The sequence below is a fragment of the Vanessa tameamea genome, chromosome Z (genome assembly GCF_037043105.1).
Source record: "Vanessa tameamea isolate UH-Manoa-2023 chromosome Z, ilVanTame1 primary haplotype, whole genome shotgun sequence".
Taxonomy (NCBI): domain Eukaryota; kingdom Metazoa; phylum Arthropoda; class Insecta; order Lepidoptera; family Nymphalidae; genus Vanessa; species Vanessa tameamea.
In genome coordinates, this window is record NC_087341.1 from 14,855,730 (window position 1) to 14,882,212 (window position 26,483).

Sequence of the window (26,483 nt, forward strand, 5' to 3'; positions counted from 1 at the left end):
TTTTGTTATTTATTTTTTACCACAAACATTGGCTAATTTTCAAATCGATTTTAACCTATACAGCATTTATCCTTATCCAATGAAATACCTTAAATACGTTGTTGATTTAATATTGATCTATATGGCCCTTTACAGCATATGATTTAAATGAATATTTTCGAAGATATTACAGATTTAAAAATTGCGGAACGTAGCGTTTGCGGTGGTACCGACCGGCCGCGGCCGGGGCGGCGGGAGCGTACTATAGGCGCGTCGGAGGCCGCGGTTCTCCCTGTAGCACTTTGAATTTAGCAGCGATCGGACGCCGTTATTATCGGAGCTCTCTAGCGATTGAATTAACAATCCATAATTTGAAGTGTGGATTGTACTAATATTATAAATGCGAAAGTAACTTTGACTGTCTCGCTTTCACGCCAATACTACTGGACCGATTTAAATGAAATTTGGTACACAAATAGTCTAGATCCTGAGAAAGGACATATGCTTTTTATTTGGAAAAAAGTGCTGTAAAGGGTTGAAAAGGGGGATGAAAGGTTGTAAGTTGTTGAAAGTATTGTCATGTTTAGAATTTTTAGAACTAGAAGCATAAAGCTTATATTTTAGGCTGTACATTTGTAAAATAACATATCATGACACCCACTCAGGAGGGAATTTTGGATATTCTACCCCTAAATAGTTGAACGTTCGTATGGATTTTTTTAAGTTAGAAACATGAAACTTTATTTTTGGGATACTGATTAAAAAGGAGTAGATACTTATTTAAGTGTTTCTGCATATTCTACCGCTACGGAGGTGATATAAGGGTTGAAAGTTTGTATAGAAGTCCGTCATTTTTAAGATAGAAACATAAAACTTTATTTTTGGGATACTGATTAAAAAGGAGTAGATACTTATTTAAGTGTTTCTGCATATTCTACCGCTACGGAGGTGATATAAGGGTTGAAAGTTTGTATAGAAGTCCGTCATTTTTAAGATAGAAACATGAAACTTTATTTTTGGGATACTGATTAAAAAGGAGTAGATACTTATTTAAGTGTTTCTGCATATTCTACCGCTACGGAGGTGATATAAGGGTTGAAAGTTTGTATAGAAGTCCGTCATTTTTAAGATAGAAACATGAAACTTTATTTTTGGGATACTGATTAAAAAGGAGTAGATACTTATTTAAGTGTTTCTGCATATTCTACCGCTACGGAGGTGATATAAGGGTTGAAAGTTTGTATAGAAGTCCGTCATTTTTAAGATAGAAACATGAAACTTTATTTTTGGGATACTGATTAAAAAGGAGTAGATACTTATTTAAGTGTTTCTGCATATTCTACCGCTACGGAGGTGATATAAGGGTTGAAAGTTTGTATAGAAGTCCGTCATTTTTAAGATAGAAACATGAAACTTTATTTTTGGGATACTGATCAAAAATGAGTAGATACGTATTTAAGCGTTTCTAGATAATCTACCATTAAGGGGGTGAAATAAGGGTTGTAAGTTTTTATGTGAGTCAGCCATTTTTTTAGTAACAAACATGAAACTTTATTTTTGGGATACTGATTAAAAATGAGTAAATACGTATTCAAGTGTTTTTTGATATTCTACTACTAACGGGAAGATAAGGGTTGTAAGTTTTTATGGAAGTCGTAATTTTTTAAGCTAAAAATATGAAACTTTATTTTTGGGATACTGATTAAAAATGATTATATACGTATTTAAGCGTTTCTAGATATTCTACCTTTAAGGGGTTTAATAGGGATAGGACATTTTTTATATAAGATAGTCTGGAAATCCGTCATTTTTTAAGTTAGAAGCATGAAACTTTATTTATGGGCTACTGATTAAAAATCAGTAGATACGTATTTAAGCATTTCTTGATATTCTACCTGTGAGGGGGTGAAATAAGGGATGAAAGTTTTTATGGAAGTCCGTCATTTTTTAAATTAAAAACAAAAAACTGTTTTTGGGATACTGATTACAAAATGAGTAGATATGTATTTAAGCGTTTCTTGATATTGTAGGCCTAAAGGGCAAAATAGTTGTTAACATTTCGTATTCAGGTTAGTCTGGAAGTCTGTCATTTTGAAGTTAGAAGGTCGAAATTTTATTTTTGGGCTACCGATTAAATATGAGTCAATTCGCATTTAAGCGTTTCTGGATATTCTACCCTAAAGGCTGAAATACACACCAATGCGGTATACAAAGAGGTATTACATTAACGTAACATTTTAAGTTAATTTGTAAATATATTCATATTCTACGCGGGCAAAGCCGCGGGTAACAGCTAGTTAAAGTATATTCTATGGCTTTTATAGAAAAATCTAGCTGAAGCCTTCCCGCTTCGCTGGGCATTAAGAGATTGGGCAGAAAGAGCGTTAGTAAAATCATAAGCATCTACGGAACATTCCGCGTCGATTTTGTATAGTCTCTACTACTAGTCGATACTTTTAGTAGTTTTCACGTGATTGACATACAATGAAAATAAAATTTAATTATTTACGTTGATATTATAAAGATCATCAAACAATTATCATTATATCAATTTTCTTTAAGCACGAAATGAATGAAAACAAGAGAAAATATGTCGCATGAAGTAATACACTTATTATCGGAATTGAAGTGATTTAACGTTCGTATTGTAGTGTATATTCCATTACACAACAAAGAGATATTAGAGATTATTTGCATACAAAATACAATTGTACGTCGAGCTCGATTGTATTTCCTTGATACATTGTCAGTCCTGTTCATTGTATACAAATGTAAATACATATATATATATATATATATATACATAATGGTTACTTTATTTAATAGTCGTCTCTATTAAGTTCGCAAATAAGAAATAATATGTAATTATAATTGTTTACCAGTGCTAACTTTGTACTCGTTCGCTGGCAGTTTACTCAATGGGGATTCTATCTGCCAAACAGCTATACTTTGTTTTGCTATGTTTAGCTTCGAATTGGGAGAGAATAATCACAGGTACAAGGGCGATAACATCTTGCGTCCATGATGAGGGGTAAATTAATGCTATCAGCTTTTGGCTTTTCGTGAAGGTGGTAGTATTAAGCAGTGTCTTGCCATCGTTTGGGACACTTACGTATTTTCGTGCTATATTTGAATAAAGAATAAATTGTAGTCACAGAATTTAAAAAATACAAATAAACGGTGTAGCGTACGCATTAAAAATCCGCGAAATTAATAAACAATATATACCTATATAATATTTTAAGACTACGGCGATGTTTGTTTTTTAGTTATGGTTCTAAGACAGGACGATATTGAAGAAAATCTGTAACAATCGTGCGTTATAAAATCTTTCCCAGTCCGCGTCAATTAGTAAGTCGAACCGTTTACGTTGAAGCAACTTTGAGCTTATTGAATGCGAACGTTGACAAACGAAGTTGATAATAATTGACGTACTAGTATCAGATTTCTGTATCTGCATTAGTTTCAGTATGAGATATTATAGTTTTGAGGACTATAATAATATTCACATGACTAAAGTCAGACCAAGATGGGTACCAAAACTCATGCTGCATTCATTGAAACAACAAATCAACGTGTCTAAGCATTTTTGGTGATAAGTGTTAAATATACACAGATTTTGGAGCAGTTTGTAGTGGGAGTTCATCTTTGTTTACCAGAGAGAAAATCAAAATGTTCATACGATTGGGCAAAATAGTAACACCGCCTCTTCAGAACAATGACGTTCTAGTCTAAAATCAACCGGTCATTATTATGACTACAGCTTTTTTGTAACTGTAAAAAGTAAAAGATCATGTTTTTACATTCTTTATTATTTATTTCACACAGAAAACATCTATAAAACTATTACATGATTGCACTATGAGTAAAGACTTAATTTGTAATATAATATGGTCATCAAAAGAAAAACAGGTCAAGTACTGGCTATCCTAGCTAGGCTAAATTAAATAGCCTGTGTTAAGGATAATCAGTCCTCTCCCCGAAAGTTGAGATAATTAAAATACATTAGAGATCTATCGCCTGGGTATTACAAAACGTATCTTATGTAAAATGTTTATAGGTAAATAATTAATTAAATTAAAATAGGTAATAATTAAGAGGTGTGATTTTTTTTTGTGGGTGCGGGAGTGTTATTGCATGTTACTGTATATGCGTGTGCGTGTGTGTGTGTGCGTGCGTGTGCGTGCGTGTGCGTGCGTGTAAGTGTGTGTGGGTCAGTTGAAATTAGGTTATAGAAGTAATATATTTTTCTGTTTCATCGTACGTCTTGTTAAGCAGGAACGCAAATACCATTTTTTTACACTGAGCTAGTGGCAATTTATATATAAACAGTTCTGCATTCAGCTTATTATATACAAGTAAGGACCAAGATAATAACCGAATCGTTTAGTGAAAACAAATTTTGGAGTGTGTAAGCAACAAATGTTATTTTTGCGTCGTTTGTCAATAGCAGTGTACGGAATCCTCTTATGTTGGTATATAATTAAATTTAATACGAATAATTTTCTTACGCTAAGAACCCCACAATTTGAGTATAACAGATTGGTTGGATAGAGATGTGGCCGAAAAGTTGCCACCTTTAAGATGGCACGTTGAGCAATTTATAAGGGTTTCATAGTAGTTTTTGGTGCACCACCCCAACATGAGATGCAGTATACAATGAGAGATTGGCATAATGCATAATAATTTTTTTTAATCACTGAAAAATTAGCAACATGTCTTAGTGTTTTAAAAATATAAATTAATTTGCGCACTCTGCCTGTTAGTAACTCTATATGATCATGTTCTTTCGTTTGTACTTGTCAATATTTCAAAAAGCCATTCTCTTCTATTAACCTGAACTCAAATAGGTTATTAGTAGTTAGTATAATCGCATCGCAGTAAATCGCATAATATAACCTATTATGAAAATTACACCTGGCACTTTCCTGGAGGATTTTGCCAGTATTCGACCTTCTTCAGTATTTTTACTGTTTAATAACATGGGGTTCTAAAACGTATTAAGTGTTGATAGTCTTACCAAGCTGGACAAATAAGTTAAGTCACATTACTTTAAATTTCTAATCAGTCGGGAAACAGCATAAAAGCAAAAAGCCTATGTACCTACTTTAAAAGTTCATAAAAATGTTACGTGATCATAATGATGTAACTTTAGTGTACAAAAGTTTAGAGGATATTCTGAAATTAGTCCACTATTTAAGTTTGGATATCAGGATGATACAAATAAATACCAAACAAAATGTGGGCAATGCTGTATGCATTCCTTATAGAAAAAAATATGTAGAAAGTTTACTAAAAACAATTCTCCTCAACTGTCAACAATTACAAAATATGCGTGTATATACATGTTTAATACACGTTTGTCTTCTAGACCATCGATATTCTGATGTCATAAATGTATTTAAGTTGATGGTGATTATAATATAAATTAATAATATATTTGATATTCTATTCCGCGGATTTTTGCACTTCCCCTAGTACTAGCTACGATAAAAGCTTTATAAATGAATCTCTGACGAAGCCCTTTTTATTTCAAGCGTCCTTCACTTTATGTCTACTTCTTCGGTTAGGGTTGCCGAAACTTCAGGTGGGCTATATATTTATACATTACTTCCTTGTTATATTGATGTTATGACTGTATTTTGAACGATAGATATTTGGATACTAGTTAGGTATCCAAACGTCTGTTTGTAAGTAAGTAATATAAATTTTACTATATTTTTTTATTACTTTATTTGGCAGGTACATACAGGATAAGAAACGTTTTCGAGCTGAGCTTGAGGTTGAGGAGCGTGAAGAAAAAAATATTACACGACAACTTGACGAGAAAGGACGACTAATTATTGAGATGAAGACTTCCTTGCAGCAGATAAACCAACTCCTTTCTAGCGTAGGTAAGTAAAACAGTAACGAAGGGACTAGATACGAATAGGGTTAAAATGAGTACAGTTGACCGACGTTAATCCGACAACGTTTTGCAAAGCTGGGTCGGGGAGCAATTTGTCGGACTACGGAGTACTGCCACAGGCTCTATAAGAAGGGCTGTAAGAGTCCGGAACGTTTTCGAGAAAGAGTACCATGTAATCCGACAAATTACATAACTAGTAAGCGATGAAATAGTCACAACATATTTAAACATACATTGACGTGACGTGATTTGCCACAATAAATGTACTTTGTATGTACTGTATTATGCGCATCTTAGTTTACAAAAGATACCTGGTTGGTGTTGTATTAGAGAGAGGTCGAATTAGCGCAGGTCGATAGCAGTTCAAATATTTTCATAAGAATCCTAGACATTATTTTGCTTAAGTAAATATGTTCTTTAGAAGCTAAAGCAAATTGTCCTCCTGGTTGTAAACGGTCACATTTGTCGATGTTATGCATTGCGTTATGTTGTCTGTACTTTTAATTAATCTTCTCTCTTATTGAGAAAGCAATCCAAAGCATTAATGTTGAATGGTAAAATATTTGGAAGTATCCACTCAGATAAGCCTAGACAAATAAATCTAATAGATCTTTTACTTAAAAGCGAGTATAAGGCAAAATTGCCAATATTTTAATTGATCTTGCATATAAACCCAGTTCAAAATTAAACATAGATTATTTTATGTATGAATACATTATAATTCAAAGTGACTTTTTAAATATATTTTTTAATTTATAAGCGAAATGCTCTACTCTATCTAAGACGTCAACAGAATAATTAATTATATTTACACATAATCTAGGACTGACATTAGTGATTTTTTTAAATACGGAGAGTATTCATAACTATTTAAAAGAATTGGTTTGCGTTTACTATCGGCATAAAAATGAGATCACGAATAAGCTATCTCGAGTGAGCCAAATAAGAGCTAACAAACATTATCTCTTTTTAAATCGATTATTTTGAGTAAAATAATTATAAATTCATTGTTACATTTTATTTTTTTAATCAAACGCAATAATTAAAATGTAATCGTTAAATAATATTAATTAAACATGCAGCGTTAAATTGTTTTAATTAAATTATATTACGTAAGTTTTACCTAGAATATTATATTACGGTAAGTAGTTCACTCAGTATATTTAACATAGCTAGCTATACACTCGTACATACAATATAACATCAAGTGGGCTCACGTCCATGGCTACTAGGATATTGAAGCGTTTCAAACCTATTTAGCTCTATTCCAATTACGGCCTAATATGATCAAATGATCTGACTAATTTTCGTAATACAGTATAATCAATGTATTACATATATACATAACAAATTATACTAATTATTCTATGTTATACTATCAAATCCCCCTTTATTGATTGGCAATAAATATATCTACACATCGTTAGACTCTAGTGTACAACAATAAAACATTTTTTTTTTTAATAAGATGTCACCATGCTGTTTTGAATAGTTATTTATTTAATGTCTTTGCTCTTTAATTCTTTCAAACACCCAGTTAAATTATCTAAGTGTCTAATCTAACATTCTACGCCCTTTGTTACTGTAGTTAAATTTTCTTTCTCGATATTCATTTTTAAATTGAAACGTAGAGTATTATGTATGTTTGATCGAAATCATTATATTACAAAGTTGTCGCATCGCATTGTACGTAGAAGAGAAAGCAATACAAAGGTGTCAAGTGCAGAGTGTTCACGAGCAAAAATTCTAAATAAAAGCAACACTTACCCCTAACAAAGTTATTACTGTTCAATTTTAACGCTTAAGTTTTCAATAAGGGACTCTAATAAAAACTTTAGAGACCTTATTTTAGTTTTAAATTATTCGTTCATTGTTTTATTTATATTTAATTAATTACAATAAATTAATATTAGGGTAATTCAATAGGAGCACCAAACGTGCAAAGGCCGATGAAAGGTGCACCCTCAGCCCTACAATATGCACTCGATGATGTACTAGAGCCGGTACCCGAACTCGAAGCTGACTGTAAGTAGATTTTCGCAAAACAATCGTAGTCAAATACAACAGGCGTCTTCGATTTCGCATCGTTAATCGCAATATTTAGTCAGGCATTTAATTAAATTTAACCGTTCAAGGATATATTTCTATTTAACTTCAGTACGCTATTCTCGATAGAGAAACGTAATACGACATAACGGCGTCTAAAGCGATAATTAAGAGTATTCATTTTAAAAATACATACATTTTTTATGTATTGGACTTTATTCTAGATTATTTTTAGTGTTTTAGGAATATATCTTGCTAAAACTTAAATGGTCGACAAGAAATATATATGTATACAACTAGTCTGAATAAATAAACGAAATAAAAACATATCATAAAATTGGTTTCATAATATGAATTCCGAATCACTAATAATACAATTACGAATAATTCTTAAGTTGACTCGATTTTATACGATAAGATAATCACAATTAATCGAACATTGTATCGTAACGCAACGACTGTTTTTTTTTTAAGAAGACGTTCTTGTCTAGATTTACCATTTCACTGTTTATTTCTAACATCTGTCACAGTTGACAAACTGCTCCTAAATGCTCGCCAGAAGATAAACATGCTGATCCAGGCGGTTTCCAAAATGGAAGTGGACGATGAAGTCAAGAGTAACGCTCGTCTTTTCTACCACAACATACTCGCCAGGTTTATGAGAGATAATTATAGAGAAGAGGCGGTAGCCGAAGGAGGTTAGTTTATATTTGCATTCATTTAATAGGAAAGAATCAGAAAATCATTCTCAAAGTGTATTATTATCACTGTTATTTAACTTCTAATTGACGTGCATATGGGCCACGTGGTATGTGGTCACCATCGCCTATAAACAATGACACTGTAAGAAATGTTAAACATTCTTTCCTTAGTACCTGTAGATACACTGGCTCACTCAATCTTCAAACCGGAACTGGTGGTAAAATATTTGATGATTACCTACCCAGAAGGGCTTGAACAAAGCCCTACCAACAAATAAAATACGAATTAATTATTATTATATAGTTATCCGGCATAGACTCTATTCATACACTAATCAAAGACAATAAGATTTTCCCATAGACAATTGACAGGTTAGACATATAATTGCTAAGACAAAGTAAGATACTGATTTTAATAATTACTTTAAAGGATGAGCTCTTTACAAAAGATATCACTATCAGCGCTTAAACCCAAATGAGCTGAAGCGTTAGATTAGCATGTAACTATTCATTTTGATTTAATAAATAAATAAAAACAATAATAATAATATTGAGAGTATAAAAATTAAATCATCTTACTAATTATAATACAAGACTGTTCAATGTTCTCGTCTCTATGTTGTAATCTATTTCTCAGTCAAATAAGAGACAGATTGTGGCCTCGGGATACAAAGGATAAACTCTTGTATGCGATCAACTTGTGCAATTTACATCTCATAGACATAATCCTATAGATGGAACTGCATAGTTGTGAAACAGCTTTTACACATACTCTATCAAGTACTGCTTTACTATTCTATTCTAACGTTTATATTAACCCGACGGCGCTCGCTGAATATTAACAGACCGACTTCTCTCTAACGCGTAAAAACTATTATCAAAGTATTCAAATGTATGTTAGGTAACATATATAATTAGATAAAATAGCTTAGTTAATATTAGTAATAGTATAATAAATAGTAAAGTTTCCAGTGATACTATTTACACAATTATTAAAATTTTACAAATACTTAACATATATAAAACCAAATAAGTAATATTATACAATCAAATGAGATAAATAAACGTATACTAAAGGATAGCTAATACAAATTACGAATAACATTAAATGCATGTACTAAAAGACACAGAGAAAAAATGAAAAATTAAAACAGATTATAAGGCATTAAAGACTACATTGACAAATTGATTACAGACTAAATAAAATTTGTCGCTACATATTTTTATAAAAAAAAAACAATTATCTAATTTACCTTATTTTTAAAAGAATACATATTTTTTTCAAATATAATATCAATATCTAAAATAGACTTTCTTATAATTTTATAGCTACGCTATAAGAATATTACTAGTAACTAAATTCTTTATTAGACTATGGGAAAGTTGATTCTATACAACTGTTTATCACTTTATTTAATAAAGGCTGGTCTCTAGCTTGTCTACGTAAAATAAGAGGAGACAAAAGTTGTATGTTCGCAGAAGATTCAGCTCTATAAAACTGTATGGAGTCATTTATATAAGTTCCATACAGTAGAGGCGTGCTCAAGAGTAGACCGAACATATGAGATATAGAGCAGAACCAAAGTTGAGCACTGTCTGATATCCCTACCAACTTTTAAAATAAATCCAAGCATGCAATAATCTTTGGATGTTATGTAGCAAATGTGAGAAGCATAATTACGCTTGGAGCCTAAAACTACGCCTAGGTCTTTAACTTCAAATACCCTTTTAAAACAAATGTTATTTAAAAAATACATAGATTGAATTGAATGATATGGAGTTGCATTTTATAATATTATAAGAGAGTGGAAATGTTATTAAGGGAACGATGGGACTGACATTTAGCTTTGTCGCTAAAAGGTCCCAAAAAAACAGATTAAAAAAACCATTAATAGTCAAATCTTATTAAAATAATTAAAGAGATTATTTAAGTCATTCTGTAATAAAATACAGTCGTTGATAGAATTGATTTTATTACAGTAAAAATATATTGGGTATAGTCTCTTTTACTGCACTTACACTAGCAATACATCAATTATTAACATTTTGCACAATTCCAAGCTTTCTTCTATTTAATAGTCTCCATATAGTATAGTCGACCTTACTTGCCCTGTTATTCACAAATATCAATGTTTTTCAATAATAAACAATGTTCCGTATGTTGCAAAACGTTGCAAATTTAATATATGTTGCAAAATGCTATAAATTATGATAATTGCAAATTTGCAGCGTGTTACTAATTTTTTTAACAATGGTATTATAAATAAAACGCTTTTCACCCCTTTTCAACCCTTTCCCTTCAACCCACGACGCTGCAAAATCACACGGTAAGTTATTTTACCTTACTAAACAAACCCACAAAATTTCGCCGAGTTACAAATTTGTTAGGGATTTTGGGCTTTATTGACTGGACTACACAGCGCTTTTTTAGGAAAGTAAATAAAACATTCGAACTCAAACTTCATCTTGTACTCGCGCACTGAGCAGTTGCGGGTAAAGACTACGTAGCGGCGTTGCGTTGAAAAATATATTGATAAACACTATTTATATATTTTTTTTATGTATTATGTAATTTGTCGCTAATAGTTGCATCAGCATCATCTATGTACTACTTATATACTGTAAGTACAGTATCGAAGTAGTAGGTTGATGACGAATCCTTAAATATTTTTGTTAGGCTATATCAATATAAAATTTAAGACCTCTTGCTCCCAAGTGAGTTATATGAATTATTTAAAAAATATATTGTGTAATGTTTTTTGTTTGGCAAAATTTGAATTATTAATATAATATATATGTTTATGGTGAGATAAATTTATTAGATAATATATATTTTCCTCAAAATCTTCAATATATTTAAAAAAATGAATATTATTATAGACGGATGTACATGCTAACTACACCATGTGACTGTTTTTTCTGTAACTAAAAAAGTGTAATAAATTGGAATTTCACGTACCAACAAATAAAAATTAAAAATACATACGAGTATATCAGGAGCCATGTATTTTTCAAAGTAAAATTCGAATGACAATTTAAATTGATGGATAGGGCGTGTTCTCGGTAGACTTCAAAAGGAAATAATTGCTCGGTTCGCTTGCATATCGACTAAAAAAAATATATCGGAAACCAAATCTATACGCGTCATATATATATTGTCTATTTTAATAATATTTCGATAAAAGTTAGGAAGTGACATGAAATGGCTAAAATTTTATTAAAATGTATAGATCAAATATCTATGGCGTTACTGAAAATTGTATTGGTGAATAAAGATATCAAAAGATTTTTTTCTATAATAAATAGACGTCAATGACTAAATAATGCCTAAATTATTAATATTAAAATTACGGCGTTATTTAGTCATTGACGTCTATTTATTATTTATTTATTTATGTCATTAATAAAAAATCTTTATATTTATAAATTATGTGTGAGAAAATTATTTTCAAAATTCGATATCTTGTAAAATCTTTGAAGTTTTTAAACACCAAAACGAAGCTGTATGCAAAAAACTTCACGCCGATAATTTAACATTGGAGAAGTAAGTCTTCATGAGTGAAGAGATCTATACTTATAATAAAGTATCACTTACATCAAGTCCTTAAGTAACGTATATCGCAATGTTTTGAGAAAGAAGATTTTCAAAAAAATCGTCTCCAATACCTAAAATGACATAAGGTGGCGAAATTTTTGTCATTTTGGGACTAGTCCACAAACTCAAGGATAAAATCAAGACTTACGTTAATACAGAGAGAGACTAGAAATAATTAGTAGATTAAAACGAAAGTGAGCTAAACGCGTATGGCATACCATTGAGCAGACGAGTCTTAAAGTGAAGACCGTATATCGCAAACGCAATATAGAGCAACCTCCAGCCAGGTGTTACAGGCGCACTTTGGGAGAGGCTTCTGTGTAGCATTGGTTGCTGATGATGATAATATTTTTTGTTAATATTTTTTTAAATCTAAATTGCCTTTTATGAATTTATTTATGTTATTGGTTAGTTATTAAATACTTTTTGATATTATATACTTATTAATATTATATAAATGAATTCAGTAAAAAGTGGTAGTTATTCTGCCAGTGCGATAGAATTATAACTCTCCACTCTGTTTATTAATTAATTATTTAATATTATATTCTATTTTAATTTTGTCTTCATAGTTCTACCACTTTAGGAACATCAAATATACATATATATTTAGCGTACAGAAGTGAAATAGAATTAAAAAAAAAAACAAGAATATAAATTACTTTAAACAAGTTACTAATAAAAAAATAGTTTCCTTCGAATTTAGCTTAACATAAATAAACCACCAATTCATACATATTTAATTAAATAACTTACTCAGTTGAGCTTACAAATCCAAAAATATTCACAAATAACACTTTTAACAATTTACAAGTCGCGCCAATATTGAGCTTACTGTCCGCGCCCAAAAAGCAAAAGTAATGACGGCTTTATACGTTTTCGCGCGCTTTTGTTTTATTTTTTTATTTTATTCGTTCCAGCCAGTTGTATAGTTAAAGGAATCTCCTAAATATATACCTATATATTATGCGAAATTAATAATTGCATGTAACTAAAAAATTCTCTAATTTGTAAAATACAATTAGAATTCTTAAAGTTATTATATTACATTTTAATTATAGAAATACATTTCTCTCGTATTTTTAAATAAAATCACCAAAAAATCCTTAGAGGCTAGTTCTATAGCCATAAAAAGGTAGAAACGATAGCTTTTCGAGATTTAAAAATCCTGTTAATATTATATACTAGTACCAGTAAAACTCTTTAATAAATACCACTCGTTCCTACAAAAACCAATTCAGGTTTTTAGTATATATAACCTAATAATGTTGATGATAAAAACATTTTTTTTTTGTAATATTAATGTCGTAGAATAAATAATTAAATCAATATAAATATATGACTGGATTATTACCAGAATTAACAGCTACTACTAAACGTAGCAATCAAATAGCTTTGGTAACTAACTAATACAATTAGCACTGAAGTTACGGTATCAATTGAAGCTAAATGCTACAATATACGCATGTAAATCCAAATAGTAGTACAAACCGAGTAGGTTAAGTACCTATTATTGAATTGTGATATTCATAATATAATTTTTTTTTTGTGAAATGTATATTGCTGTTAGACTAACTTGCATTGACTTGATACCGTTTCTGACTTTTAGTTAGGTTTCATATAACTTTGCCGGAATCAAAATTTCCTCCTGAACATTTAATGTACCACCAAATCTATTAACCGATCTTTTAAATTTCGAACAGACTTTTGATAACTGTGACGTAACTTTACAGTAAATATGTATGTAAAATAAACGGACTAGACAAAAGTTTTAATATGTGATACATTACGTGGAACAATTATCTTGGTGTTGCAACATGTTTTCGAATATCTCGCGAATGTGTTCAGTCAAGTGATTCTAATGAATCGGGAAATGTTAGACCGTGTATATGAATTAATGAAAACTATGTTATCGAAATATACATAAAATTATGAATATAGAATATTATTTCAATTTCTTCAGTTATTAAAATCTAATATACTTATGTATATGTTACATCGATGATCGTCATATAATTTTTAGTAATTATTATTATAAAATTAGCGCAATTAAACTTATATCCTTACTTATATAATCGATCGATGGGATGACCCGCGCTCGAAATTTTGAAATACAAGCTTTTTGTGGCGATATATAAAAATGTATGCGAAAGCATATATTTAAAATTGAATGAGTCAGATACTATCTCTTGTAGAAAATTTGCTAAGTTTAATAATAAATTAGATCTTCCACGCAACAATTTGATCACACTCTCAACTCCACTTTTAAGAGACCAGGTATTTTTAGCATGTTATCGTCTTAACAAAACTCACAAAGAAGAAAAATGATCGTATCAATTCGGTTTGACGTGCAACAAGTCTAACATAAACGTAAGCGAACATCTCTCGCCGAAATGTAAGGCGTTGCATGCAGCCATAAGACTCAAAGCAAAAGATCTAAAACACAACCCAAATAGGGTTAAATTTGGTCGTATATATTATGTGCGTAAGAACGACGGAGCTGATTGTTACTGTATTAAAATATGAAGTGTTTAAATAAATTATCTTAATCCATTTTATGTGCAATAGTTAAATGTCGATCTGAATGATAAATTTAATCTTAAACTATATAATTAATTATGTTAATATTATATCAAAATTTAAAAAGAATTAGATCTAAATTGAGTGAATTTTATTTAAATGTACTTAAGAGCGTAGTTTGTAAGCGTGGGAATTTATTTTAGAATACACACATAGGTACTTTCCAATAATAAAGTTGCACTGTGCAGTGTAACTTACGCATCCCCGGAGACAATTAGTTGCTTGTTTCCGGTGCAACGGATAAATTAAATTTTCATTGCGCGTTCATAACGTAGGATTTATAAAAATACATTTAATTACAAGTAATGTATTAGCTATGAGGTTGTCACTCGCAAACACAATTATAAATTATTTGTTAGCATAGGGTGCGGTCAGTGTGCATTAGGATGCTTAATATATACATTATGATTTTTATTGTTTCAACTGCATTCGCCTAACTAAATAATTACTATTTTCTGGATATTTTAAGGTTGGTAGGTATACCGAATTAGGGCGTAAATTATTTAAATTTTATAAATAAAAATAACGGAGGTAAATTAATATCAAATGATTTTTTTTAATTAACTAGAAACTATAGACAAAGTATTTTTATGAAATAATTCAATTAAAACTATTTTATATTACACAAAAATCAGGAGGGTGGGCCGTTGACGGTATCTGGCCATGAAAGGTACTAACTAAGTATAGCATCAATACACAATGGAATCTATATCAACCGTTTTTGCTTAGCACTATGCACTATTTTAATTAAGCATTTAAATAATGAGAAATTAAGCAGACGAACTAAACGACATGAGTAATGGTATGAGTTGGCGTTTGTTTTAAATTTCGAATTTAGAGAAAAAAATAAGCAGGATAGTGCAAAAATAACATTACATTCAAGTACATTCAGGTATTAACTATGTTCATCCTTACAATTTTGTACTTTAAATTCGACATTAGGGGAAAGTGGTTACCCGTCGTACACTTTTTAGATTTAATTTTTTTACTATATGATTAATTATCATATTTACCTAGTTTAGGTACTTAAGTGTAACAAATATAATATAGTTTGTTACAAAAAGTCCTAAACTATTATGCCAAAAGTTTAAAGGGTTATAGGCATTTTTCTACATAAAATATTTATACGAATGTACCCCACGTATGGGTATGGTATGGTATGGGTACGTTCGTACAGTAAATGGGGTACTTGCGTAGGCCATAGGGTAGATTCATACAAGGTAATTAAAAAGCCGATTAAAATCGTTAATTGTTTATTAATTATTACAAAAATATTTATTATTATCAAAGAACTAACTTAATAATATGTGACTTGACTAATAGTCGATAAATCTTTCTTTAGAAAAATAACAAAAAATGAAATCGTTCATCCTTCGTTTATTTTTTGATTATTCTAAACTTTACAATCAGTATAAATGAGATGTTTACAATAATTTTGTACGGCATCATTGTACAGTCGTCATCGCTTTCTATTTGCTTACCTCTCTTTTTCTTTTGTCTTGAATTAAGTTCCTTCTTCCCCCTTTTCAGCCATTAACAACATTTTTTAATTAATCATCCAATTAAAAATTTCTATGGCCTTTCTCAGGCTCTAGACTATCTGTGTACTAAATTTTATTTAAATCGGTTCAGTAGTTTTGGCATGAAAGCGAGACAGACGGAACTACTTTCGCATTGTACTTACTTAGTTCATCTGATTTCTTGAAATGTAAAAATAAACAATTGCGTCCCACGACACTCGCTCCCCACCCTTATGCTAACTTGTCTATGTGTGCGTAGATGTTTCGCGAAATTATAAGACTCGGCTCGAAATAAAAACTGACGTGCTCCCACCTTGAGCTCTGGGGAGGGACTGAAAATTTATTGACAGAAATGTCGAATAATAAGTCAAAACCGTCAAATTATTTTCTCCATACTAAAAAGTATGAACGTCGAATGCCAAAAAGTAAGCAATATTTAAATAAAAATTACTATAATATTGTGTGATATAATAGAAATTGAATATGGTGAACTTATTATTTACACTTTTGTGTCCCCATTTAACCAAAAATACATGTATAAACTAGCCGCTAAATAGCTTAAAAAATGTTAATAGAAAAGGTCGATTTCAGTGTTTGGAGTGATATTGACGATGAATTTACTAAGTTATTGATACATATTTTATAAATATCATCCGATGAAACTTGAGATATATCTATTCAGATACTGAATTTATTTTTTTATCCATAATCAATGCTCCAGTTTTAAGATATTTTGAAAATAGTAAGCGCTATTTTAGCGTTCCGCAAGGACTGTCCTCTTAACAGTGATTTTGACGGTATATGCTTACCTGAGATAAATTTTAACATCATTGTATTCGATATTGAACTTCTTAATTGTCGATATACTGTATTAAGAAGGGTCATGTGATGATGTGATGATGAAGAGCATATAAGTATTATCCGTCAATCATCATGGGAAACTGAAAGTTGAGGACCTCTGGATTAACCTTATATTTCCAAATTACAAAAAGGTATTCAATTTATGTATCTTTTATCTTCCACCTGACCTGCCTATAAATTTAATTAAAGGTTTTTATAACGATTGACAAAATGTAATACTTAATCGTACTAACGATATTATATTAATTAGTTATTTTAATACTCCTTCTCTGAGATGGCTCAAGTCTCCAGACACTACTTTTTTAGCCCATGTCATAATCCTGATCGTAAATCATGTCACTTTATTGTAACCTTATATTTATGTTAACTACATCAATTTAACGGATTCGCATTGTATATGTATTAGATACCCGTCATCCACGTGTGGCTTTTGATTTTGGTACAAAAACTGAGAATTTAAAAGATCTTAAATTGAATAAGCTGCACTCAAGACTCAACTAGGCGTCGTAAATTATTATGTAATTTGGTTGTCGGAGCATGTTGATGTATGCGTAAAGGATTTGATAGTACTTTCGAAAACTCATTACACGGTATATTGCTTACTCTAAAAGTCTAGATCCTTGTTGCCTTTATTGGTTCTCTGTATCCGTAAAGCAAAACATAAAAAGTAAGCAGAAATGTCATCGTATTCGTCGTATATGCAGCAATCCAATAATAATATCAATAAATAAGAAACAAATATTCACAACAAAATAAATCTAGTCGCTCACTAAAACAAGTTTCATTGAGAATAAATTGATAAGTTATTTACAAATTTAATCCCTGACTAATGAAAATATAACGTACAGAACTGTATTTACACAAGAATGTTTTACAAAAAAAGCTACAATTATAATTTAAGTAACAAAAGGACTTATTAAGAACATTCCAATATTAATTTTAAATAGACTAACGCAATGAAATAATTCTGTATTCATTTCATTGGCGAATCTACACGTGTCCCAAGAATATAGCTGTTAAAAATTTGCCGTGCTTATCTCTTTAAACTCCCACGTACAATTGTTCATACATAACATTGGTACAGCGATAATGAGTGATGATAAAATAAGAAACAAAAAATAATATTAATAATAGAATTGAAAAAGTACGTTTGAATTTTCAATCATGGACTTTTGTTTTATTATATAGTAATTAAAACCTACTAAATATATTTTTGATGATGAATAATTAAGGGATTTGTTTTAATATTATTATTTTTTTCTTAGATGATATCGATATTATACCGGATAAATTATATCGTAATATCGATATAATATCGATTCAACCCAACCCTGGCTGGACATAGTTGCAAAAAATATGAAGGGGGTGAATTTATTTAATAACATTTATTTAGTTATTAGTTTATATAAATTTGTCATAAATATAAAATATGAATAATAATTTTATTGTGAAACAAAGGCAAATTTGTCCATAAATATCATTTGGATATAGATTAAATTATGGATAATTTTAACTTGCAAGATCATTGTTACAGCCAGTTGTCCGATCACGTGATCACCAGCGAACGGGGTTTTCGTTGCAAGTAATTTGTGCACTTACTTATATCTTGTAAAGTATTCATTCAAACGTTCTTGTCTAAAAATAATTTTAATCTTATATATTAATAGCGTAAGCCGATTTTTGTTACAGTGATTATGGGACGATCGCTGCACATGGTAAATGGTTATGATCTCATAACTGCTTTATAGGTATATCAGAATGTAGTAATATGTAAAAAGTATCAATAATAATGAATTGGAAAAAATTGCTTCGCAAATAACCTACGAAATATACTAATTTGTATGAGAAAAAATTGTTATTATGTGTGTAGTGGAACTTTATATTAAATTATTTGATTTACTTAATTATAAATTAATTCAAAAACTATTAACTTTGATGTTTCATAAATGACGGGCATCTCATGATGGGAACTTTTTTCAGACATTCAGGGTAAAACGAATGTTCCATCTTATATTCGATAAAGAATTCTGCTCACTAATTGCCACTGTATATAAATAAACCTACTTAAACTGGCAGTAGTCCATCAACTACGGGACCAAAATCTTATGTCATTTATTAGGTAAATAAAAATATGTACTTTGGTAGTGGACGGCATAATAAACTAATAAGGTATCAACAACATCTTTAAAGCTTTACCATCAGTAACGTGCATTTGAGCGTGAATATAGGTATTTTCCTACTTTAAAAATCTCTCTGAGATAAATTTCACAAAAAGGAAACCGCGACTAATAAGCCGATAACCCCAGGGCGGTTGATTAACTAAACTTCCGTAACGATGTTATGCTCCCGTTGCCTGAAATCGATAATTACACATTAATGAGCTTTTGACGCCAATTTTGCTATCTGAGCTGAGTGCACTTAGTGCAAACGTATCTTGTAAATAAGTATTAGAGATTTGAAATGTATTAAATTTTTACTTAACATTCTCTAGAGTCATAGATAATCTACTACTATATTTGAAAGCCGAGGTGATCCAGGCAAGCATCACTGAATTTTCATGTGCTTAATTTGTGTTTATAATTCATCTCGTGCTCGGCGGTAAATGAAAACACCGTGAGGAAACCTACATATGTCTAATTTCAACGAAATTCTGCCACATGTGTATCCACCAATCCGCATTGGAGCACCGTGGTGGAATATGCGCCAAACCTTCTCATCAAAGGGAGAGGAGGCCTTAGCTCAGCAGTGGGAAATTTACAAGCTGTTAATGTTAATGTTGTAATTTTAATATTTTATAGTCTTACTTTTATCTAGTATTGTGGCTTATATCGTTAAAATTGTTCGATACAATTTTACTTTTTGAATTCCATTTAGTCTAAAAATGCTGATCAAATATCTTTGGAATGCTAAAGATTCCTCGGATTTATAATATACGGCATCTTTGCGTTGCGAGGCTTCGTATATGTTAGAGATAAATTCTTGTTTGTGACAAACTCTTCGCATGCCGGTACCAAGAATTTTCAAACTCCATTACACTTTGATACGAAATCATTGAACTACGTATGTTATCAAACATTTTAACAATTGGCCAAGGTTTAAATGGTGTAGTAATTTTCAAAATTATAGTATTACACGCAGAGTTCGGTAATTTGTGTTGCTTGTTTTTTTTTCCTTTTATTGTAATCATCTTATCTAGTAAGCTTAAATATAATTATTTACTTATTTTATTAAAATTGATATAGATTTGATTTTTGAAAATTGTAAACTTAACATCCACTGTTTACAAAAGTTATGGTTACGTTTGTAGCCTGTAACAAGTGATTATTTTTCTGAGATAATTCATTTATCTTCAATATTAATTAACAAACAAACAAACAACAACATATTGCCGTTATATTTCTGTGGTAAGAGAAGGAATCAAATGTTATATCAGAATTAGTAGCTATACCACCCATATCTACGTCGCTGATTTAACTCAGTAGATACTTACAACCAATAAAACACGCCCCGTCAGGTTGCAAAGATATCTTTGTTTCTTTCAATGTGAGCAAGTCTTTATCATCACAGAGTTCTTTTAGAGAACGCACTATGATGGATAACATATCATATGCAGTTTGTACGTCAACTTTTAAATATGACAATTATAGATAAACTTGCCACTAAGTCCCGAAAATTTTTCTTCGACTTCGTTGATTTATTGAACTATATCTTGTTTACAACATATAAACAAACTATAACTAACCTAGGTGTCTGTTTTAAAACTATTACTAACACCGATTAATGGATCCATATTAATTGAATTAGTAGTGCTTACACAAGTCCTGCAAAATGAACGAAGGAGAACATTAATACAGCACATATATATAAGGTGATACAAGATTTTTTAAAATTTTCATTTAATTAAACTGTTACGAGCTTGTGGCTAATAAAATACCACCTTTGAAGATAAAAAGTCTTTTATTACCTTAGTCGTTCACAAATGTATTCGCTGTAGCCATAGGTACTTGAAATTCGCTTTTCGGAGATATACAACTCAGATAACAGCTTTCGTAGTAAATTGACGAAAGAACTGGGCAGCACTATATCATCAGTCTAACTTAAATTGTCACAAACTTTATCGACATGGCAACTTTGGGAAGTAAGATGTATGTATGCCTCTTGTGCCTCTAGTTACACTGACTCACTCACCCTTCAAATCAGAACAAATAATACTATGTATTGCCATTATCCAGACGGGCTTGCACAAAGTCCAACCACCAAGTATTTCAGTCAACAGTTATTTCTCTGTGACTAAATTATAATTTACAAAGTCAAAAACTCTGGCCTAGATAGTTGTTCTAAACATGAGTGCCTCGTCTGGTTTCATAGTCTAAAAATAAACATGAACAAAATGAAAATTGTGACGTATGTCGATATTGCACCCAAGTAAAGGTTGAAGACTCTGCACTCGAAGTTGTAGACGATTATATAATATATCTAAGACAGACCATCTACCAAGGCAGGTCCAATTTTGAAAAAGAGGTCGAGGTCGTCGTCTGCCTTTGGGAAGCTACGTAACTTCTTCTTCCCAAATACTACAGTGCCTCAAGTTGAACGTATTGGAAAAGAGAGTGTTGCCAATAATGATTTACGAAACAGAGGGCGTACTCAGCGCCTGATAAGGAGACTCAAAGAGCAATGGCGAGGGCTATGCTTAGATTTTCCCCAAGATATCATTTCATTTACTGTATGGTGGACTTCAGTGGTAGATAAAAATAGGCGTATGAATAAAGGAATGGCACAAGTTACAAATAAAGTATAATTAAGAAAATAGCTTATTTTTTAGAATAAGCGACTACCCTTTGAAATTATATAGGATTGAGGTGCCCGTTGAAATAAAAGAGTACAGAATATTTTTGTTGTTGTTTGGCGATGGAATAAGTGATGCGGGGATACCTTATCAAACCAACCATCAAGCAAATTTCTTTTTGGCATATTTGATATACAACAATTAACGATCTTCTTAATCTGGCCTCTTAATTATAAAAGAAAACTCACCGTAATGATACATCAATGATTCATTTCAATAAATCGTTGAAAACCTATTCACTCTGACAATATGTCTAGACAATAACATTTATTTAATCAGTTTTGAAATCACTATTTTTTGATAGTGAAATTATCGTAACTCTATAGCAACCACAGACATAAGAAATGGAATACTTAACCTTGAAAATTATCTTTAAAATTTAGTTTCAAGAATTAATAGAAGTTTTTAACTATGATTTTAGAAATATAATTTTCTGTGGACCTTTCGCCTGTTTACCCAGCCTCGTATGCTCTTATTGATCTATCCACTCATTCAATTATAGCATACTAAATTATATTAAAAAATTTCAGCCGCTTAGTCGAGAATCCCATTTATAAAAATAGTATTTATATGGAATTTAATTTAAATTTTATTTTATTTTATCATTTTAGATGTAAGTAGAAATTAAATTGACACTGAATCATGAAATAGTTTTCAAATAAACATTATATTACTGAAGTCCCTGTTTCTCGAGGCATAATATCAACAGAGTTATAAGTTTATAACATTCTCATGTCTGTCTAGAAAAGCAATCTTCGATAAAACCAATAATCTCTATACCACAAATCAATTTCTTACTTCCAATATCAATAAATGTGAATCTTTCAAACACTCGTATTCTTGATACAGAGTGCATTGAATTTAACCGTACAATATAATATGAGATAATTTTTCCTTTACTAATAAATGCATCTAAATCTCATATTATTCTTTATAGTGCTATATGGATTACAAAGATAGAGTCATTATTCTTGTGTGTGTGTGTGTGTGTGTGTGTGTGTGTGTGTGTGTGTGTGTGTGAGTGAATGTAATTTTCGTAAAAAGAGGTACAAAGTTTTTGCTTCACGTATTACTACCTATATAGATTCTTATTTATAAATATGAACAAGATTTTTTCCAATTTTGTAATGATTTTGTTAAATGTTGCGCGTGATGCTTGGCCTGCCGTAACGTTCTCATGGGCCTTCGGAAAAGGTGCCTTATCATTATTTTTAAAAAGTGTTAAGTCATCAAGGCTGTACACAGAGAAGTCGGCTTTGTGTTTCATGCAAGCAATATATCAACTTATAATACTTTGTTGTGATGATAAACACTTGTTCACATTGAATATTATATTAACATATTACAGAATTACATATAACATAAGTGACCTATTCCAATCGAAGAAGGAAAACAATAAGCCTTAGATTTACGTATCTACGTAACTGATTAATGGCTCAATTATATTGTGCATTAATAACAGTTCTTGATTAATATATTTTTATTTATAATAAAACACTTAACTACTAATATACGATTTTATTTTACCAGCTTCGTCGACGTTCAAAAGCCAATTTTTTTGCAAATCCTTAATTAATTTCCTAGATTATTACGCGATATACGCTCTCGACCAATTATTATAGATAATAGCCGATTTTTTTTTCTATTGTCTTCTTGTGGTTGGACAGATATATAAGTAGCTGATATCATTTTCCTATGGATTCCTGACATTCAGGAGACAATTATATCTTATGTTTTGTCTTCTTCTTTCGAATGTCAAATTTATGACATCCGAAAGAGCAAAATCTCTGTTTCATTAAACACCAGATAAATAGCGTTTATTTATTTTTTACTCTTCGTAACATATAAAGTAATGAGAATGTAGAATTGTACAATTATTTCCTTTCTCCAACTAATACGCCCTTTATCCTAAACTTACATCCTAGATATTGTGAAACGATTTAATTCACTTCGTTATTTATAAATTGCCTCAGTCTAGCTGTTGTCAGTTGTCAGTTTATATCCTGTGTGTCTGTCTGCGTTCATTCGATTGATAATGTAATACATTTTTAATGTGCAGGTTTGATTGAATTCGAAATGGAGGATCCGAATGTGCCCAGCCATGCAATTATAAAGCTGCGAAGCAAGCAACTCGTTGACGCTCAGGTCAGCGAGTTCGATGTACCAGATGTTCCAGCAAAGAAGTAACTTAACGCAATAACAAATACAGACGAATAGTGAAGAACTCAGTTCGGTTTACATTTTTATATATTATTTTGTTATTCAACTTTTCTAGATAAATTGTTGGACGTTATTGTAACATTTATGAAAAAAAAAAAGAAATTGTAACTTCTCTTGAATGGAAGCTTATAAGCTTAGGTATTATATGTTGCGACCCGTATTGTTATCGTGCACTGGCGTTGCCACCTGCAACGTGATGTCACAAGTCAGTTTATACCTATTTACTTCGAGACTAAATAAAAATAAAAAAATAACTGTCACATTAAAATAAATTAATATGTTTTTTATTTCGTTAACATTTATATCGAATATTTACAGAATACATCAGCAAGTCATTTGCGTAAAAATTGTTGTTAAAAGAATTTGAATAGTAGCTTAGCCTGTTAGCTGAGGCCTCCTCTGTTTTGGAGCTTTTTCCACCATTGCAGGGCGGTTGCAGGGCGGCGCGGGTTTTTCACGCATGTGGCTGATTTTCATTCGATATGTGCAAATGAATTATTATAAACAACAATTTGATACATTTAAAAAATGGTGCCTGTCCAGTTTTTTATTTGGTTAAGAACCTTGTGTTCTAACTACTGAACTGTCTGGACTCGACTGTTTGTTTCTATTGATATTAAGGAAGAAGATTTAGGGAAGTAATATCAATTTTGAATCCACAAGATTTTAAAAAGATAATTTTATGAATATTGAGAGAAAAATTAATAAACTGGAATGTTTTTATTTTAAAAACAATTTCTTAAACTTATGTGAACCATAGTTTAACAAAAGATTTTTTTTTTAATTTATTTAGTTACTGCTTTAAAAATCTAATTACGTAATATTATTTATTGTGATAATTGCAAATCTTATTTAATAAGAGCGGGTATAAAACAAAATTGTAAATCGTTGTCTCGATTTTGCAGGTAATCCTGTTCAAATTTAAATATAAAATAATATACGTATAAATAGATTATAATTTCAAGGTCTTACATAGATCAAAAACACGAATTATTGTAATAAAGTAATAAAATATATTAATATAAGAAAAAAAATCAACAAATCACCTCCAAATTTTATTGATTTATTAATAAAATAGTGTTTTATATATTATAGATATATTATTGAGACAAAATACTGGATAATTATATATATATATATATATGAACATTTAATCTAGGGTTGCCATGAGCGAATTTTAACGCCGTCTGTAAATCTCTCTTGGTTCATAAATATTTCAAAAAGATGCCTTGGTGCTTATTAGGTACATTTTATTTTCATTACGGACTTCTGGATAGATTCTCCAGTCACATGTCACGGGTATTTTAAACTTATGCTGAGTTTCTTTCGCCGGTTCTTCTGGGGTCAAGGTATTTTCTAGTGTTTAATTTGACAATCAATAATCAAGTATAATACTTTTATCTTAATGAATGGAATTTAATTTGGTTTTATATATGTATGTGTCTCGATTGAATCGCTCCGTTGAGACGAGAGGACTATTTTTGTCTGAACTTATTTATAATTATTTATCATTGTGCATTATCAATTCACAAGAAACATTATTTGGACTAGTTTGTAAATATGGGCTACAAGTTAAAATCATTAAATCACAACATTGCCAGTGGTTGAAGATACAATCAGCTTGAAAAATAACATCGCGTATTTGCAATCTAAAAGAGGTTCATAAGCGCGCGTGGGTGTTACATCAAATTGAGTACCTTTGGAAGCACTCTTAAGTAAAATAACTTCATGAAATAAGTAAGTACTAAACTTAATAAACACTTATACCAATATGGACTTAACTGCCAAAGATCAATCATAATTGTTATAAATGTGTTAATTTATTACAGGTTTGTCGCACATAAAAAATGTTTCAATTATGGTACCAATATAAATATTATGATATATGAAAACCAGATATACATATTTTAACATCTTATTGAAAAAATTATATATTTTATTAATTATAGTCTTTTATAATTTTTTTTATTGTTTTTTAAGTCGAATGCTTAACTTTATTAAATTCACACAAAAAAATAACATACCGGACCTTTTACGAGTTCGGTTACATTAACACATACAGAGAATAAAAGAGGCGTTATATATACATATAACACTTCTTTTAAACAAATTTCATGATATTATCTAACAGTAACAGCGATGTATACTATGCATTACAACTTTTCTTTAAAAATCTTTTTTCTTCCGTCGATTGCTTTCCAATATGCTTGCACGTGATGAATTA

General features: G+C 30.5%; 1 protein-coding gene across 1 annotated transcript in view; it reads left to right on the forward strand.

The window, feature by feature from the left end:
- Positions 1 to 24,459, forward strand: part of LOC113404125 (uncharacterized) — a 51,991-nt gene extending 27,532 nt beyond the window's left edge. The window contains exons 8-11 of the mRNA XM_026644899.2: positions 5,722 to 5,873; positions 7,814 to 7,912; positions 8,464 to 8,631; positions 24,099 to 24,459. Coding sequence (XP_026500684.2) covers positions 5,722 to 5,873; positions 7,814 to 7,912; positions 8,464 to 8,631; positions 24,099 to 24,226 — 547 coding nt within the window. The 3' untranslated portion in view covers positions 24,227 to 24,459. The remainder of the gene's footprint in view (positions 1 to 5,721; positions 5,874 to 7,813; positions 7,913 to 8,463; positions 8,632 to 24,098) is intronic.
- The last annotated feature ends 2,024 nt before the right edge of the window (positions 24,460 to 26,483 follow it).